The 18966-nt window shown below is 42.7% G+C and overlaps 2 protein-coding genes across 5 annotated transcripts in view; both read right to left on the bottom strand.

The window, feature by feature from the left end:
- Positions 1-932: 932 nt before the first annotated feature.
- TMEM81 (transmembrane protein 81) lies at positions 933-2006 on the bottom strand. Its single transcript, XM_008074677.1, has one exon. It carries the CDS (start codon positions 1748-1750, stop codon positions 989-991), a length of 762 nt encoding a protein of 253 aa, XP_008072868.1. The 5' UTR covers positions 1751-2006; the 3' UTR covers positions 933-988.
- Positions 2007-3457: 1451 nt separating this feature from the next.
- Positions 3458-18966, bottom strand: part of RBBP5 (RB binding protein 5, histone lysine methyltransferase complex subunit) — a 53049-nt gene continuing 37540 nt past the window's right edge. For 2 of the 4 annotated variants that reach the window (XM_008074675.2, XM_008074674.1), the window contains 5 exons: positions 18535-18652; positions 15740-15809; positions 14174-14403; positions 11690-11881; positions 3458-5497 (listed from right to left, as the gene is read on the bottom strand). In XM_008074675.2, coding sequence (XP_008072866.1) covers positions 5469-5497; positions 11690-11881; positions 14174-14403; positions 15740-15809; positions 18535-18652 — 639 coding nt within the window. In that variant the 3' untranslated portion in view covers positions 3458-5468. The remainder of the gene's footprint in view (positions 5498-11689; positions 11882-14173; positions 14404-15739; positions 15810-18534; positions 18653-18966) is intronic. The other 2 variants (XM_008074676.2, XM_021707366.1) reach the window with 2 other exon arrangements.

The following is an 18966-nucleotide window of genomic DNA, read 5'->3' as shown; positions in this document are numbered from 1 at the left end:
AGCTGGTGGCCAAAAGCCTTTTCCCAGATGGTTCCACAAGCCAATTATCTCAGACACAGTCCCAATGGCCCTCCTGAGGGTCTTAGGATGAGATTTCCTATGGAGGAATGAAGGTACTAGTCCTCCCTTAGGGGCCTTAGCTGCTTTAAGAAACCAATACATTTGACCTTCCCAGGAACACAAGCTTCAGGGCATAAAAGAACTCAAAGGAACAATACAGGGAGCCAACCAAGGGTCGTCTGAATGATCAGGAGAGACCAGTGTTTTGCCAGGGAATGCAATTTAACACAGAACAGGGGGTTCACCGGGAGAGCACAAGGAAGGCAGATCATTTATTACCATTTAGTGACTGTTACATACCTGAGTCAGATGTCATTACTAACAACCTCTGCCATGCATAGGCACAAGGTCCCCCGATAACAAAGCAAACAATTTGTCTATTCTAAGAAACCTGAGGAAAATGAAAGCCAGACTGATTATGGGACAATTTAAACAAATACAAGAAATTTTAAACTAGATGAGCAGAAAGGAAAAAAGGTCTCCATACAGCTACTGTGAGTTATTTTTATTGAAGAAAAAAATGTTTTTATAGAAAAGTATTAACACATTCTCCTACACAAATTTGCTGCTCAGAAGAGGGGGCAATAAGGGTGGGAAGACACACAAGTTGTAAAGGGCAGAAAATGAATGCAAGCTTATTAGGATGTCTCCCAGATCAGAGGCAGTGCCCACAGTTTCTTGGGTACCTGGTGGGCAGGGAAGATTAGGAAGAGAGCCAGGGGACAGAAAGAAGTTGGAGAGGATGCCCACAGCTGCCATGAGGCTACTGCTCCATATCCCCCACTCACTCTTTTGGCAGCCAGAGCCCTCACTCTTAGCTGATCCACTATCTAGCAGCCAGGACACTCCTCTGAAAAGCTAGCTTAGCTTCCTGGGCAGTCAGTCCTTTGGGAGCAAGGCAGCTGAGTCTCTGAGGCTGTCACTGCTGTTAAGTCCCCCTGAGCGCACGGCAGAGGACAATGCTCACCAACACACCAGCAACCGCGCCACTCGCAATTCCTATTCCCAAGGCTGCCACCACCTTCTTTTTCCACTCTGGGTGACGAGGAGTGGAATGGTTGTCCAGATTAACTTCCAAGCCCTCATCTACTAGCTTCTGATCCTCAGTCAGGGACTGATGAAAATTCAAGTTCACCAAGTTAAGGGGAAGGACCCTCAGCCCAAAGTACAGCCTCTTGACAAGTCGCAAGTTTTTTAGCAGCTGCACATCACACCGGTATGTCCCAGAGTCATACTCCTGAGCAGATTTAAACTTTACAAAGTGGGAATTGACTCGGAAAGGTTTGAAGACCTCATCATCAGTTGAGATGATACCCCGAGCAAGTCTCCAGGTGAACCGGAAAGCTTCCTGTCCAACCTCCAGGATGTCAGAACTCAGACAGCTGAGCTCAAATTCCTTCCCAGTGAGAACAGTGAAATGGAGCATCCCACAGATCCAGTTGGTTAGACATTCCGAACGCTGAGACTTACACTTCCTTCTCACTCCGTCAGGGCCCACTTCACAGACGGTCTCCTCCTTATAGCCGAGGCCACAGGTGACAGTACAGGTAGTAGCATTGACAACAACTTTCCCCACAGCTTCTTGCAGCTTCTTGGGGATGGCCAGTGTTTGGGGTGTAGTCACCACCATAGGTAGGTAGAAAGCCAACACCAGGCTCCCAAGGATGAAACTAGTGGCCAAAGCCTTCATGTCTTGGCAGGTATTTCACCACCCTCAGCCGGCACCCTCAAGGTATTCCAACTGAAGCCTCTATAATATCGTAACTTGATTGCTTTGACATGAGATATCCTTCACAGTCAAAAGATATGATGTATGTATTGCCAATAAAATAGTGTAACTTAATAATCAAAAGTCCAATCCTTACAAACAGGTAAGGCCACCAGGCAGGAAAAATTTTTTAAATCACAATGTTGTTGCTTCACTGTCTATGCTTGTTAATGACTACCTTACCAGTCTTCATTCTTTTCACATTCTTCTAATGAATCTAAATCTACCCCTTGGGAAAACAAAGATGAAGACTTCAGAAACTGAAGTGAACTTCCAAATTATCTCAAATGCATAGTGAAGTTATACTCTTCCTCATTCTTTCCCCTCCCCTCCAAATGATGGGACCTAAATTAAGGGTTCAAAACCTCAAGTTAAATGTGACCAAATAAGAAGTCTACAAAAAGGAGGATTAATTTAAACAGTGACTTATCCTTCCTGAATTTCTATTTCCTTTATTGTAAATTAAGACCCCCTTGCCGATTTAGGGAAGGTCACTTTCAGCATCAAGTTATATACTGTACATGAAAACACTTTGCAAAGTGAAAAACACTGCTCGGGAGTAAGGAATTTTAAATAGAAATGAAAATTCACGAAGGGTCCAAAATGATCTTTTAGAAGGTTTAAGGCTATGGTAAAGACAGCTCCTCTCCCTCCTTTAGGTATTCTTCCTTCCCAAGGGTATCAAAGCCATTTTCTGGGTGAGAGGATGCACGATGTTCCCAGACTACACTATAGAACAGAGGAGTTCATTATTCACTTAGGTCAAGGTTGCTATGAAACAGCTATGATGTCAAACATGGGGTTCTCAGAAACATAAAAGATTAATAAACAGACATTCAGATCTGGATTTGATAAAAATCAAAGACTTAAAAAGACTATAAAACTTATTCTTTAGGAGGTAATAAGTATCCAATGGATTTTAACACTACTTAATCTATTTTTTAAAAAAGGTTAATAAAGAGTAATTTAACTATACTTAGACTTGAAGAAAGATCTTGCAAAGGTAAGAACTTCCTGGCATGCATTTTTGAAACCTCCAGAATGACAAGTACTATGGTCTCTTCAGAGTAATTACACAAACTATACTGAAAATTTGAAGAGAGATCATTCCTAGGTGATTTTTTTTTGAGTTGGAGTCTCACTCTGTCGCCCAGACTGGAGTGCAGTGGCTGCTCCCGGCCACCACAGCCTCGACCTGCTGGGCTCTGGCGATCCTTCTGCCTCAGCCTTCCGAGTAGCCGGAATTACAGGTGCGCGCTACCCTGCCCGGCTAATTTTTTGATTTTATTGTAGAGATGAGGTCTCGCCTGCCCAGGCGGGTCTCAAACCAGCGGGCTCAGGCAATCCACTCACCTCAGCCTCCCAAAGGCATGGGATTACAGGCTGAGCCACTGAGCCCGGCTTAAATGATCTTTTTGATTAACAACTTTCTGCTCGAATCATTTATGTATAATCTTGCCTAGATGCAGAAATCTGGATACCTGCCAAACCTACCCTCTTCCAAGTTTCTTTCTACACAGAAAGATCTAACACCAACAGAGTAAGCCACATTGTCCTTTGTACAAAAGCAAAGTGACTGGTGGGTTCCAGAAGTGAGCAGTGTTTACAAACACACACCTATACTTGTTCTTTAATAAACATCTGATTTTATTTACAAAGCATTAAAGCTTCAGCAAGAAGTTTCCAAGGTTAAGTCTCATCTTGTACAAAACTACAGAACATTTTTTAAAAATGATGGGGGCACAGGGGTGACAAAAGGGAAGAAGAGAATATACATATATTGTACAAATCAAGAAATTCAAATGAAAATGGACCAAAGGTTTTAGAAGTTTTAAAAAAATTCCAAGACATAAATAATGATTAGGAGCTGTTGCCAGAGACAGTCTGACAGGGCTTAAGACAATTTTCTCAGTAGCCAGTTTAGGAGGTGGACACAGCATAAACATCCAAACATACAGGCAGAAGAAATCAAGCTACTTCACACATGAAAATAAGGCAGAAACCCTTGTATTGCGCAGTGTGCACACTACTGCAGTGCACAGTATAGAGACAACTGGAATGGATATGATGTCTGCAAACATGTCTAGTGAGCCACCTACCAACCTCAACCACTGGTCTAATTCATATGAAATTCCCAAAATGAGCACTTAAGAAAAAAGTAGTGGCATCTAAAAATATAGACATTTTGCAACTGCCTCAGGAAAAGCTTTCTTCAACTACTGAATATGTCGGTTTGAAAAGATGAAATGGGAGAAAGAGGCTCTTACTGATGTGTTCTACTTTGATTTCTATACTAAAATCTAAAAGGCAATCAACGTGTTTGGTTACCTACAGGAGCATCCACCAACTGATAGAGATTTCACAATAAGCACAGTATGTAAATTCTCCTTTTAAAATACTGAAAAAATTATGATCCAGGTTAAGTATTTCCAGTCAGCTAAAAGCTCTACTCAGAGAAGCTACTGAGCCCTTTCTATGTCTGGTTTCCTGACTGGATTTTCAGAGAATTTCAAACACCTAATGTACACACATCTATCCAATCTACTACTTTTTATATAAAAAACAACAAATAAAAAAAAAGAAGCAAAAAAGCTAAGCAACCTTTCACAGAAAGGAAGTGACTGAACACACAGTAAGAAAAGGAGCAGAGATACAGGAAGGGGAAAATGCAATGACTGAGAGGGATGGATTTCCAAAGGCTATGATAAAAACAAATTCACCTTGATCTTTGATTTTAACTGAGTTGTTGCTGCTTTGATTCGGGACAGTTTTACTTCAGACCTTGCATAGATTCCCCCACCCTGATAAAAAAGAAGCCTGTTGAGAGACACCTAGGTTTGTTTCCATTGCTGGAGGCCAGCACAGGTAAAGCAAAATAAACTACTGATGATTCTTCACTGAAGGATGGATAAAACTACCTTCAAAAATCATGATTAGTGACAACAAACCAATACTGAAAGGAAACATGCAATGAAAGGAAAACAAGGAAAAACCCTGAATCTCGTACAGCCCAGTTTCTTGAGCAAAATGTGTTATGGTAGGAAGACAGGGCCATCTTATCTTTCTTCCTTTTCTGAAAATTTGAAATCTTTCAAGCACTTTCTTTTCTGCCCATCCTTAGTACATAATATGGAAATCCTGGAGTCATCTAGGAAGAGATTAAGTTCAAAAATGAAAAGCACACAACAAAAGTTGGCCTAGGAAACTGGTAGCAAAATTTCAGATAAGAACAAGTCACTCAAGGACATGCACTGAGGACGGAAGGCAAACAGGAGATAGGAAATGATGTCAAAACGATGCTGGGTACAATAAAGTTACATAAGCAAAACATAGGTATCTTTTCTCCATCAACATAACTAAGCATTAAAGTTTAAATGAGTCAAACTCCTAATTGATGTCTTCACAAATCCTCATTCCTGAGAGCCTATTTGGACTTATGCTTGAAAAAGAAGGGAAGGGGGACGTATACTCTTCTTCCATAATTCACTTCTTCATTTAAACATAAAATGCACTCCTCCCACCTCCTGGGTGGGAGGCAGAGGCCTTTGTTTTAAATTAAAGTCAATCTCAAATGACTGACCATAGTGTCCAGAGGCCACATGATGGCTAAGCAAGGAAGAACGAAGAACTTCAAGGGTCTTCATAACAGTTCTGAGATTGCGCCTCCTGCTAGAGATTAAAAACAAAAAGATTTATTTTAGCATCAACTTAGACCAGTTGCTTATAAGAACAGAAACACTGATGGATGCTGGAAGATGCATTACAGACATACACGGACCAAGAATCTCCCATTTTAAGAAAAGTCTACAACCATCTCCAACTCTCACTCTTTCCTGAAGCAACAAATAAGCCAAGCTCAAAAACCCTCACCCCAATGCTTTTCTCAGCACTGCCCCAAAGGTGGGAAAAAGAGCAAAATGATCAGTTCTATTTGCTAAGATGTTTACAAATAATGCTTAACAACCCGAAAAGTGCGATAAGTAAAGGCAAAGAAATTCTAGGGTACTGCACCTTTAAAGTTTTTATGGACTAGTCACTAAGTGATTAACAGTGAGCAAGAAACCCTTTTCTCAGCACCTCTGTTCCTTAAGTGACATCCTTATCACTGTAAGAGTCCCAAATATTGTGAAATGTTTATGAAAGCTAGTGTCTGCATTTCTACATACAAACAAGTGATAGATAAATAATATCCTGAATAGTAAAATCAAATAACCACTTCCCTGATTATTCCATAGAAGCTGTTCAACCTCTGAAGGCATCCTTAAATGGGCAGCTGTGAAATATTAACTAGGAAGTGCAAAAAGAGAACAAGGTGAAGAAACTCCTCCCAGAAGTCATTTGGAATAAGGGAGAACATGCCACTTGAAGCTAAAATGGATAAAAAATAATTGTCCAAATTATGAAAGAAAACTACCCATTTATAAAACTTTACATTAAAAGTAAAGTTCCTGTAACAAATGAAAACTGGCAATAAAAATAAATCCACATATGCCTGAGAACAGACTGAAATTATAAGGGGATACAAACTCCCCACTGAATGCTATGTTGTTCAAGATCAAATTTAAACTTACAGTTAAGCAAGATAAAAAGTGTATTTAGAACCTGTTTTTCAGATCTCTTCCATCATAAAACATTGATTTTAAAACATCTCTTCAGCCGGGCTCGGTGGCTCAGCCTGTAATCCCACGCTTTGGGAGGCTGAGGTGAGTGGACTGCCTGAGCCCGCGGGTTTGAGACCTGCCTGGGCAACTTGGTGAGACCTCATTTCTACAATAAATCAAAAAATTAGCCAGGCCTGGTAGCACACGCCTGTAGTTCCAGCTACTTGGAAGGCTGAGATGGAAGGATTGCCGGAGCCCAGCAGGTTGAGGCTGCGGTGGCCAGGAGCGTGCCACTGCACACCAGTCTGGACGACAGAGTGAGACTCCAACTCAAAAAACAAACAAACAAACAAATAAAAATCTCTTCAGATAAAAGAATCCACTCCACAAAGCTTAATATATACCTTTACCACTTTAAGGCTAATTTCACCAATTGTTCTCACAGGTACTCTGACCAATTTAGTTTTAACAGCTCAAAAATGAACACAACATTGCCATTTTAAACCTAAATCATTATTGGAGAAAGCGGTTTGATCACAAATCAATAGCATTAATAATGGACACTCAAGATGACTTATAAGCTACCTTATACTGATTAGCTGAGGATAGTTCATATTTTTATCCCATCCTTGTTCTCGTGAGTAGATTAAATAAATAAATAAAAGCCAAACAACAAAAAACAAAAAGGCTTGTTGAGGTATTAGGCAACAAACCAAAACCAGAGCAAGCAGTACTATGAGTAAGGTAAGACACACAGAAATAGCAACACAGAAGACTCCAGGCAATCGAAACATCTGAAGCAAGACATACCCCCAAGGAAACCTATTATTTAGCTACAACATAAAGGAAATCTCCAGTAACATAATATTAGGAAAATTCAGTTCATAAAGAACTATTATTGGTACCTCCCACTAGCAGCCCAAACCAGGGTGGTCTAAAAGAATACTGGACCATGATTTTCAAATTCTACCTTAGTCAGCTAATAAGATCACATAGAGTAAAAAAGAATATCTAGCTAGCTATTTAAAGTTAGTGGGAATTCACAAATTAATCTTCGAGAGACTGTTCTTCAAAAAGAAGGAAGAAAACAGCAAAACATTTCACTCACTACCAAGCATTTAGTAAGTGATTACGAGTCAGTTCAGTCAATGCACCAGGGGCAGCATTGCAGTGTAGGGAAATATGCACGGTGCCTGTCTGCCCTCAGAAGTGGCACCTCTGCTCACTTCAGCCTTTGCCACCCACAAGAGACCCATATGTACACCAACTACTCCATGCCCACCATCCCATCAGGCCTTTAGACCACGCATGTGACAGACCACACCTTTGCCCACTTTACTACTGACATTTACTGCTAAGGAGCCCTCATTCTTGGGCAATCCGTTAGCAATCACAAGCAACCAGGAAATGGGTGTTTCTGCTCACATCTCAAGTTTAGGTTCTGAGTAAGGAGAATATGATAAAAGTCCCAAGCTCAGGGTTACCCTTACTGAGCTTCACTGTTGGGTCCTCACTCAACACAGAAAGTATCTGCATGATGTGGGCCCTCTATTTGATAGGACATAATTTTCTGTAGCCCCCAATTCCAGATGGCCATGTTATTTCTATAGCGGTCTGCCTTCCAATTTTCCCTTGAAATGCATATTCTCCTGCTGCAACACGCAGCAGACTTGGAGAGCTTTGTTAGGGCAAATCAAAGTTTATGGAACAGTTTCTTCAATAACTGGTCAATTGCAGATATTACCTAACAGCTGTCATTCATCTAACTTGGGTAGTAACCCAACTTATACCCATAATCCTGTCTTCAAACAATTTGGCTTTATTACAAAATTGTTCATTTGGGAGTGGAGAGGTGGTCCACAAAATCTTGGGTTTACAAATGCAACTCTTAGACTGGATTGATTTTTGAAGGCAGTTTGGCCCCAGGCATTCTGAATCAGGTTTCCTTTCCTAATAGCTGATGGAAAATCTCAATGATTTCCAATTGCCTTTTACTGAAAATCTCCAAGGTGTCGAAGAATACGAGATCCAAATGTCAAAGAGTTTCCCTCAGTGGCCTCGGCAGTCCATGTGCACATCAGCAGCAGGTACCAGCCAGACTCAGCCTGCTCAGGGTTCTCCAAGATGACCATACTATTGGATGAAGCCCTACCCTCATCCAAAGAATCCTACATAAAATATATGATAGATTGTTCTAAAACTGAGACTTCTGGTGGAATTATCTGTGATATCCAGTTTTACCACTCTTCCCCAATTTAGAGCCTTCACAAAGATCCAAACTACAGTAACTGATCAATACAACTGGATGCAGCCCTCCTGTGGAAGTCTTGGAACCATGCCTCAGTATTTCTTTTGAGGTTTTTTATTGATCATGCTGCTCAGTACTCTGGTTTAATCTAGCCATCTCAGTTTTAGAGACAAACATTCAGGAAAAAATTAAGGCACCAAGGAGAAGAAAGGAGAAAATGGAAAGAAGGATGTACAGATTACATGGAGAAGCAGGCAGTGTATGGAGTCATGAGGAGTTAAGGAAATATGTCTGCAGTAATCCATGCAGTTGCCATGCCTGTGTGTTGTCATAAAATATATCATCACTCTGGCTTTGTAATGTGAAAGTCTCCTCTAGTTCTTTTAGGGATAAAGTTGTAAAATAGTTGCCTCTTTTTAAGGTTGACCAACTTAAATGCCAATAAAAATAATTAGAAAACAAGTCCAGCCGGGCTCGGTGACTCAGCCTATAATCCCGTGCCTTTGGGAGGCTGAGGTGAGTGGATTGCCTGAGCCCGCGGGTTCAAGACCCGGCTGGGCAGGTGAGACCTCATCTCTACAATAAATCAAAAACTTAGCCGGGCATGGTAGCATGAGCCTATAATTCTGGCTACTTGGAAGGCTGAGGCAGAAGGACTGCCGGAGCCCAGCAGGTCGAGGCTGCGGTGGCCGGGAGTGGCTACTGCACTCCAGTCTGGGTGACAGAGTGAGACTCCAACTCAAAAAAAAAGAAAACAAGTCCAGTCTGAAGCACTCCGCTATTCCATATGACAAGGCAGTGTCTCATTTAACTTTGCCAGGAAAGTTACCAGGAATAATCTTCTGATAGACCTTCGATAATGGTATCTACTCTTACTAGAAGTAGCTTTGAAATGCTAACTTGTAAAAACATTAAAAAATGCATCCTAGCCGGGCTCAGTGGCTCAGCCTGTAATCCCGCGCCTTTGGGAGGCTGAGGTGAGTGGACTGCCTGAGCTCGCGGGTTTGAGACCCGCCTGGGCAACTTGGCGAGACCTTATCTCTACAATAAATCAAAAATCAGCCAGGCGTGGTAGTACACGCCTGTAGTTCCAGCTACTTGGAAGGCTGAGGCGGAAGGATCGCCGGAGCCCAGCAGGTAGAGGCTGCGGTGACCAGGAGCAGCCACTGCACTCCAGTTTGGGCGACAGAGTGAGACTGCAACTCAAAAAAAAAAAAAATGCATCCTATACACAGTTCAAAATTTCACTGCAAACTTTTTTTTGTCACTAAGCTAGTAACACTATTATATTCCGTATTTTGAGAGTTCTAGGGAATAAAAAGGTCCACTTCTTCAGAGCTTAGTAAACTTTCCAACATTTTTATTTTGATTCTTATTTTAGACATTTCTGAAGCATAGTTGAAAAAATACCACTGCTGTTGTACTCTGAGCTGTAAAATCTAATAGTACTTCATGGTGTTGTTGACAAAAACCCAGTTTTAGGAATTGTTCAAGATATTTAGTTTCTGTTAGTGACCACAACTAACTATAATTAAAAGTTCAAATAACTTTTTAATATATTTTTAATGTACATTTTCATTATAGAGAAGAAAATGTGAATTTACTAATTTGAAATAGCTTATTTAACATACACTTCCACCCAGAAAATAGCTTATTTAACATATACTTCCAGCCAGGTGCTATGGCTCACACCTGTAATCCCAGCGGAGGTGAGAGGACTGCCTGAGCCCAGGGGTTCAAGACCAGCCTGGGCAACCAGGCAAGATCTCATTCCTACAATAATAAAAAAATTAGCCAGGCATGGAGGCATGCACTTGTAGTTCCAGCTTCTTGGAAGGCTGAGGCAGAAGGATCGCCTGAGCCCAGCAGGTCGAGGCTGCGGTGGCCATGAGTGTGCCACTGCACTCCAGCCTGGGTGATAGAGTGAAACTCTAACTCAAAAAAACAAACAAAAAAATAAAACAAACACTTCCTTTTGAAAAGCACATGATTAGTTATAGACAGGTTTTGAAAAAGCTGGAAGACTGTGTCCTAAAGTGTTTTAAATAATTGAGCATGTTTGGCCACATTTTAAATCACCCTAAAACATTTTAGCTTTCTGGGTCAGGGAAATCAACTTAAACTTTAAGTTGTGTTTCTTCTGTAATAGCATCGGCTTGTGCAAAAAGTGGGTTATGGAAGGATTGTTTTTATTTACATCTAGTCAATCTGCAGTCTTTGCCCATGACTGCTCCAGGCTATTTTACAATGTACAGAGGCATAGCCTCAGGTGGACTGAATGTGGAGGTGGCAAGTAATTATCAGTGCAACATAAATATTGTTCTTGAGGAAAAAACTACTGGTGTTCAGTGGATGGTGCTGGGCTATGAAAACCTAAAGTCTTAATATAGTAAACTTTGGGAATCTCCTCCTATTTTCAGATATTGGAAAACAAAAGTCTCATCTTTTTCCTGAACATGATGGTACTACTAACAACTTCATTACTATCTCTAGACTACTGGGAGAGAGAAAAACACTACCTGTGGGATTTGAACAATTTGAAGAGGGAGAGAAAAGATGCTACAGTTAAACAATCAGGGCCATATAAAACAAGCTTGCATTTCTGGCTATCTGTTTGGCTCTTTCCTTTGCAACAAAATAAACAAAAAACCTAAGAGCAAATACAGGTGAAGAAATGAATTAAACCAGGGGTTCTTACCCTTTTTTGGGTCATGGATTCCTATAGGAATCTGATGAAAAATATGGATATCTACCCCAGAAAAACATTTACATATTTTGCATATAGGGGACTGGAGATCCCTTGAAACCCATTTACAGACCCAAGGTTAAGAGCCACTGAATTAAGCCAAATCTGGTTTAGCCTACCCTTAGCAGCAGCTTAAAATTCAGCGATTATCTGCCGCTGGGAAAAAGGAGGGAAAGGGGGAAAGAAGGCTGCAGTTAAACGGAGTCAGGGACTGTACAAAGCAAGGCCACGAAGCAAGCCAGACAGTGCTCCCAATGTGTCCTTACCTGTCAAGGGCTGGCTGAGTTCCGCCTGCACTTTACCCTTCGCTGATCCTTCCAGAGGTAAACCTCTGTCCCCTTTGTAGAGTTTCGGTTTAAATGGAGAATCTTTCTCTTTACCTTTTGATCCTTTAGGCCGGCCTGCTTGCTTCTTCTTGGATTTGCCATCCCCCTTCACACCCAGTAGTGGATGGACTTCTGTGAGAGGAACAGATAAGCATGGAAAGGAATCCACACGACACCAGTTCCATCACCCTCCAACCACAACTTTGTGAGCAAAGAACATTGCTTTGTGTCACAGACTGACTAATAAACTCAAGGAGAAAATTTCACATTATTTATAAAACTATAAAAGAGGGCCATTACATGAGAAATCGTTGCTTGACCAAAAGGTGCATGTGGCTTATATGGTTCATACCAAGCCATAGCAACCCTAAATTGAACACGTAGTTGAAAGATAGACTGATACTATATCAAAGGAAGCCAGAATAGGAATGAATACACAAACACACACACACACACACACACACACAGGCATGTGGGAGTACAAAGAGAATGAGTTTTGGAACTAGAAACACCAGAGCAAGGATCCTGATTCCACCACTTCCCAAGAGACCTTAGGCAAGTTACATAACCTCTTATACATATACCTCAGCCTAAATTTATTCCTTTGAAAATCAAAGATAGTAAAACAACTTGCAGGTGAGTCAAGTAAGCAAATGGTAAATAAGTCTGCCAGGCTCAGTGGCTCAGTGGATTACAGAATCCCAGCACTTTGGGAGGCCGAGTCGAGAGGACTGCCTGAGCCTGGGGGTTTGAGACCAGCGTGGTCAACTTAGTGACCTTGTCACTGCAATAAATCACAAAAACTAGCTGGGCTAGGTGGCGTGCATCCATAGTTCCAGATACCTGGAAGGCTGAGGTGGAAGGATCACCTAAACAAAGCAGGTAGAGGCTGTGGTGGCTGTGAGCATGCCACTGCACTCCAGCCAGCCTGGGTGACAAGAGTGAGACGCCAATTAAAAAAAAAAAAAAAGGCAGCAATGAAATATAAGCCAAAGAGTGCATGAAACAGAGTAGACACACAATCAACAACATCAGGAAATGTCTAATTGCAAAATAACTGATCTGTAATTAGCTAAAAAGAGAAAGGAGGATACCCAATAGTAAACACACATACACCCCTGCATCCTACCTATCTCAAGACATGGTAATAAAGACTTCAAGAGTCAAACAGTACAAGGAAGCAAGAAGAAGGAAATGACTGCCCACATCTAACTAGTACTTTACCTCCTAATAAAATGACTCTATGGGAAAAATGAAAAAGAATAAGCCGGGCTAGGTGGCTCAGCCTGTAATCGCATGCTTTGGGAGGCTGAGGTGAGAGGATTGCCTGAGCCCACCGGTTCAAGACCCGCCTGGGCAACTTGGAAAGACATCATCTCTACAATAAATCAAAAAATTAGCCGGGCATGGTAGCGCACGCCTGTAGTTCCAGTTACTTGGAAGGCTAAGGTGGAAGGATCACCGGAGCCCAGCAGGTCGAAGCTGCGGTGGCCGGGAGCATGCCACTGCACTCCAGTCTGGGCGACAGAGTGAGACTCCAACTCAAAAAAAAAAAAGAATAGTATAATAAAATAAACTCTAAGCTAGACATCAGAAGACTTAAAGTGTGTCATCTTAGGCAAGGTACTGAGAGTAGAATTTCCCCATCTAAAAAGAGGGCTGGGCACATTGGCTCATGCCTATAATCCCAGCACTAACCGAGATCGGTGGCTCAGCCTGTAATCCCGTGCCTTGGGAGGCTGAGGTGAGTGGAATGCCTGAGCCCACAGCTTCGAGATCCGCCTAGGCAACTTGGTGAGACCTTATCTCTACAATAAATCAAAATGAGCCGGGCGTGGTAGTGTGCACCTGTAGTTCCAGCTACTTGGAAGGTTGAGGCGGAAGGATCGCCAGAGCCCAGCAGGTTGAGGCTGCGGTGGCCCGGAGCGGTCACTGCACTCCAGTATGGGCAACAGAGTGAGACTCCAACTCAAAAAAAAAAAAAAATTAAAAAATCCAGCACTTTGGGAAGCCAAGGTGAGAGGACTGCCGAAGCCCACAGGTTTGAGACCAGCCTGGGCAACTTAGCGAGACCTCATCTCTACAATAAATCAAAAAATTAGCCGGGCATGGTGGCACATGCCTGTAGTTCCAGCTACTTGGAAGGTTGAGGCGGAAGGATCACCTGAGCGCAGCAGGTTGAGGCTGCGGTAGCCATGAACGTGCCACTGCACTCCAGTCTGGGTGACAGAGTGAGATTCCAACTCCAAAAAAAAAGAGAGAAGTGAACACAGATGCAACCATTATAAAGTTGTAAAGCACTATAAAAAAGATCTATGGGAAAATTCCTTAAGGCAAAAACTGCTCAAAGAGGAAACTGCCAGACTGAACTAGGGAGTCAAGAGTAGTGTCCACTAGGCAGCAAGGATATGATGTAGCTCTTACCATCATTGGGCACTCCTTGAAGTTCTATATTGGTTGTTTTGGGTTTCTTCTTAGGTGGCTGAGACCCATCTGCTGAAGATTGCCTCTTCTTCTCTGAACTAGCCCCTTCATCCATCAGGGAGGTTTGGACTGCATCCGGTGGGGGGCCATAAGGATTTTCTTCTGGGTCTTCTACCTCAGGGGCAATGGGTAAATACAATAGAGCCTTTGAATCTTCCAGCTCTTCATCACTATTTGGAACAGGATCAGACAAGGGATTGGAAAAAAGAGGAGATAGTTGCTTAAACCATGAGCCCTTCCTCTATCACCTATATTAAGCATAAGCAACAGGTAAGGATCTAAAACTTTAAGAAAGTCAAGCTGAATCAGACAACATGATTGATTAAATTGGTAGTAAAAATAAACATGATACATGGTTGTGATTACTTAAAATTCTCTATCAGGGCTAGGTATGGTAGCTCACACCTGTAATCCCAACACTTTGGGAGGCCAAGGATCACTTGACGCCAGGAGTTTAAGACCAGACTGGGCCAGGCTCGGTGGCTCAGCCTGTAATCCCAGCACTTTGGGAGGCCGAGGTGAGTGGATAGCCTGAGCCTGCGGGTTTGAGACCCGCCTGGGCAACTTGGTGAGAACTCATCTCTACAATAAATCCAAAAAATTTACCAGGCATGGTAGCACGCGCCTGTAGTTCAGCTACTTGAAAGGCTGAGGCGGAAGGATCGCCACAGCCCAGCAGGTAGAGGTTGCAGTGGCCGGGAGCGGCCACTGCGCTCCAGTCTGGGTGACAGAGTAAGGCTCCAACTCAAAAAAAAAAAAAAGACCAGACTGTGCAACACAGTGAGACCTCCATCTCTACAAAAAAATTAAGTATTAGGTGGGTATGGTGGTGTGTGCCTGTAGTCCTGGCTACTCAGGAGGCTGAGGTGGGAGGGTTGCTTGAACCCAGGAGTTCAAGGCTGCAGTTGAGATATGAACATGCCGCTGCACTGCAGCCTGGGCAATAGAGTAAGACCGTTTCCTTAAAAAATATTAATAAAATAATAATAAAAAATAAATTCTCTTTCAGGGAAGGAAAAATAGGACTAGAGAAGACAGACTAGGCTGGGTGTGGTGGCTCACGCCTATAATCCCAGCACTTTGGGAGGCCGAGGTGAGAGGATTGCCTAAGTTCACAGGTTCAAGGCCAGCCTGGGCAACTTGGCGAGACCTTATCTCTACAATAAATCAAAGAAATTAGCCAGCTGTGGTGGCACATGTCTGTAGTTCCAGCTACTTGGAAGGCTGAGGTGGAAGGATCACCTGAGCCCAGCAGGTTGAAGCTGCAGACGCCGTGAGCATGCCTGCCCTCCAGCCTGGCAGTCTAGGCAACAGAGTGAAACTCCAACTCAAAAAAAAAAAAGAAAGAAAGACTGCATTGCATTTCTTGTACACCAAATGAGTTACCTCTATTAGCTAGTAAGCAGACACGACTGAAGGGATAGGCAGGGGAACTGAGTAGTACCTTCCCACCAGAGGCTGAGGGGGAGGAGCGTCCTAGATGCCTAGTCTTTTGTGCTGGCTCACCTGCTACAGAAGGCAGCAATAGGGTCCACGCTGGTGACGTCCACTTCCTCATCTTCTGCAGCATCAGCCCCTGCAAGACAAAAACAGGAGATTTTTAAGAAGTGAAAAACTGGCCGGGCTCAGTGGCTCAGCCTGTAATCCCAGCACTTTGGGAGGCCGAGGTGAGTGGACTGCCTGAGCCCACAGGTTCGAGAACTGCCTGGGCAACTTGGCGAGACCTCATCTCTACAATAAATCAAAAAATCAGCCGGGCGTGGTAGCACACGCCTGTAGTTCCAGCTACTTGGAAGGCTGAGGCAGAAGGATCGCCGGAGCCCAGCAGGTCGAGGCTGCGGTGGCCGGGAGCGGCCACTGCACTCCAATCTGGGTGGCAGAGTGAGACTCCAACTCACAAAAAAAAAAAAAAAAAAAAAAGAAGTGAAAAACTGGCCGGGCTCGACCTGTAATCCCGTGCTTTGGGAGTCTGCGGGTTCAAGACCCGCCTGGGCAACTTGGTGAGATCTCATCTATAATAAATCAAAAAAATTAGCCGGGCGTGGTAGCACGTACATGTAGTTCGAGCTACTTGGAAGGCTGAGGTGGAAGGATCGCCGGAGCCCAGCAGGTCGAGGCAGTGGTGGCCAGGAGCATGCCACGGCACTCCAGTCTGGGCGACAAGAGTGAGACTCCAACTTGGGGGGGAGGAAAAGTGAAAAACTGCTTTTTACTTGCAGCTTAATGGTTTCCATAAACAGAAATTCAGAAGAAACAAAGGAGGAAAACCAAACAGTTCATTTTATTTAATCATTTAATAAGTATGTACTGAATTTTCATCCTATACTAAGTACTGGAAATAGAACGATGACCTAGAAAGCTGGGAACTGTTCTTCATTAAAAGCTTCAGAGTCAGCCGGGCTCGGTTGGCTCAGCCTATAATCCCGCACTTTGGGATACTGAGGTGAGTGAATTGCCTGAGCCCGCAGGTTCGAGACCCGCCTAGGCAACTTGGTGAGACTTCATCTCTACAATAAATCAAAAAAATTAGCTGGGTGTGGTAGCGCGAGCCTGTAGTTCCAGCTACTTGGAAGGCTAAGGCGGAAGGATCGCTGGAGCCCAGCAGGTTGAGGCTGTGGTGGCCAGGAGCGGCCACTGCACTCTAGTCTGGGCGATGGAGTGAGACTCCAACTCAAAAAAAAAAGAAGAAGAAGAAGAAGAATTTCAATTTAATACAGTAAGTGCTACAGCAAAGGTCTATGTAATGTGCTCAGGAGACAGGAATGAGAAACAATTTATGTGGAAGTCTGGGACGATTTAACAGAACATAATCCTATAATCTAGAACATTTTGCACCCCTGAAGGTCTTCTAAAACACACAAGGCATGCGAAGTTATCTACTATCACAAAACTGAGGATTTGTTCTTTCAGGCTGGAGAGAATCAACCTCAATCCCAATTCCCTGATTCCTGGCACCATCTAGTGGCCCAGGAATCAATGATCTAAGCATTAATTACTCACTGACAGTGCCAACTGGGCATCCTAAGCATTCATACATATGAATCTTATTATCTGTAAAGTCCTGTGTTAGATATCATGGAGATAAAAAAGTCAAATATTTATTCTCAAGGAGTGTCCATCTAGAAATTCAGAAGAGAAAAAAATAATAACAGTCATAATCATAATGGAAATAATATCTGAGTGCTCCTTATGGCCTAGGCATATACCAAGTGCTTTATATGAATTATTTCTCTTTTTTTTTGAGTTGGAGTCTCACTCTGTTGCCCAGACTAGAGTGCAGTGGCACACTCCCGGCCACCGCAGCCTTGACCTGCTGGGCTCCGGCCATCCTTCCGCCTCAGCCTTCTAAGTAGCCAGAACTACAGGTGCACGCTGCCACGCCCAGCTAATTTTTTATTTATTGTAGAGACAAGGTCTCGCCAAGTTGCCTGGATGGGTCTCGAACCCACGGACTCAGGCAATCCACTCGCCTCGGCCTACCAAAGTGCTAGGATTACAGGCTGAGCCACCAAGCCTGGCCTATATGAATTATTTCATTTATTTCCCATAACTGTAAAAGGCAGGTGTTATTATTACCCCTATTTTAAAGCTGAGAAAATCCAGATTTAAATATTAAAAATAGGTATTTGTCCAAGGCAGTCTGACTACACAGCCCATGCTCTTGACCCTTCTCTTACTGATAAAGGGAGTAACAATATACAACACAGCTGAGTACTGATCATGTGTGCTGGACATCCCCACTCAATTATCTGCAATTAATCAGAAAATATAAAGCAAAAATTCAAGAGAGCTGCTTGAGCCCTGGTAATGTTAACATAAGCCCTTAGTTAATACCTTATTAAGAATCTTCAAACACTGTGAAAACCACGTAAGCTTAAAGAAAAAGTGCTATTTTTAGACTTAGTTATAGAATATATATATATAACCTAAATTAAGGATATTAAGGGCCAGGCACAGTGGTTCACGCCTATAATCTCAGCACTGTGGGAAGCAGAGGTGAGAGGACTGCCTGAGCTCAGGGGTTTGAGAACAGCCTGAGCAACATGGTGAGACCTCATCCCTACAACAAATAAAAAAATTAGCCAGGCGCAGTGGCACATGCCTGTGGTTCCAGCTACTTGGAAGACTGAGGCAGAAGGAACACCTGAGCCCAGCAGGGTGAGGCTGCGGTGGCTGTGAGCATGCCACTGCACTCTAGGCTGGGCGAAAGACTGAGACTCCAACTCAAAAAAAAGGATATTAAGTAAAGCAATATATCACATTCCCGTTAGAAAATACTATCTGCAATTGAGAAATATTACCTGTCTGCTCAGGCTCACTCTTATCTTCATCTTCGATATCAAACTCTGATTCTCTTTCCTCATATTCTACATTTTCATCCAACTCTTTGAAGTCTGGTGCAAATGCACTCCAGTTTTCCTATGCCACAAACGAAACACACTTAACCATATAAGAAAGCAATCATCTGTAATCTAGACATTAATGACTAAGTGAAAGACCTAAGCATGAAAGGGATGAACAATTCTGAGATTAAATCTGAAACATAAGAATAAAAATTAGACTTATAATAAATAAATTAATTTTTTAAAAGAATAAAATTAGGTATCTATAAGTTTACTATCTTAGGGTATTTCCTATCTTAAACATTCTAAGTTATTAACTATAGCTCTTTCATAAATAACATCGTCAATCTTTTTTTTTTTTTTGAGTTGGAGTCTCACTCTGTTGCCCAG

This window comes from Carlito syrichta, unplaced genomic scaffold, assembly GCF_000164805.1.
Source record: "Carlito syrichta isolate Samal-C Ts95f unplaced genomic scaffold, Tarsius_syrichta-2.0.1 Scaffold316857, whole genome shotgun sequence".
Classification (NCBI taxonomy): domain Eukaryota; kingdom Metazoa; phylum Chordata; class Mammalia; order Primates; family Tarsiidae; genus Carlito; species Carlito syrichta.
This window is presented reverse-complemented; position numbering and strand designations above follow the sequence as displayed.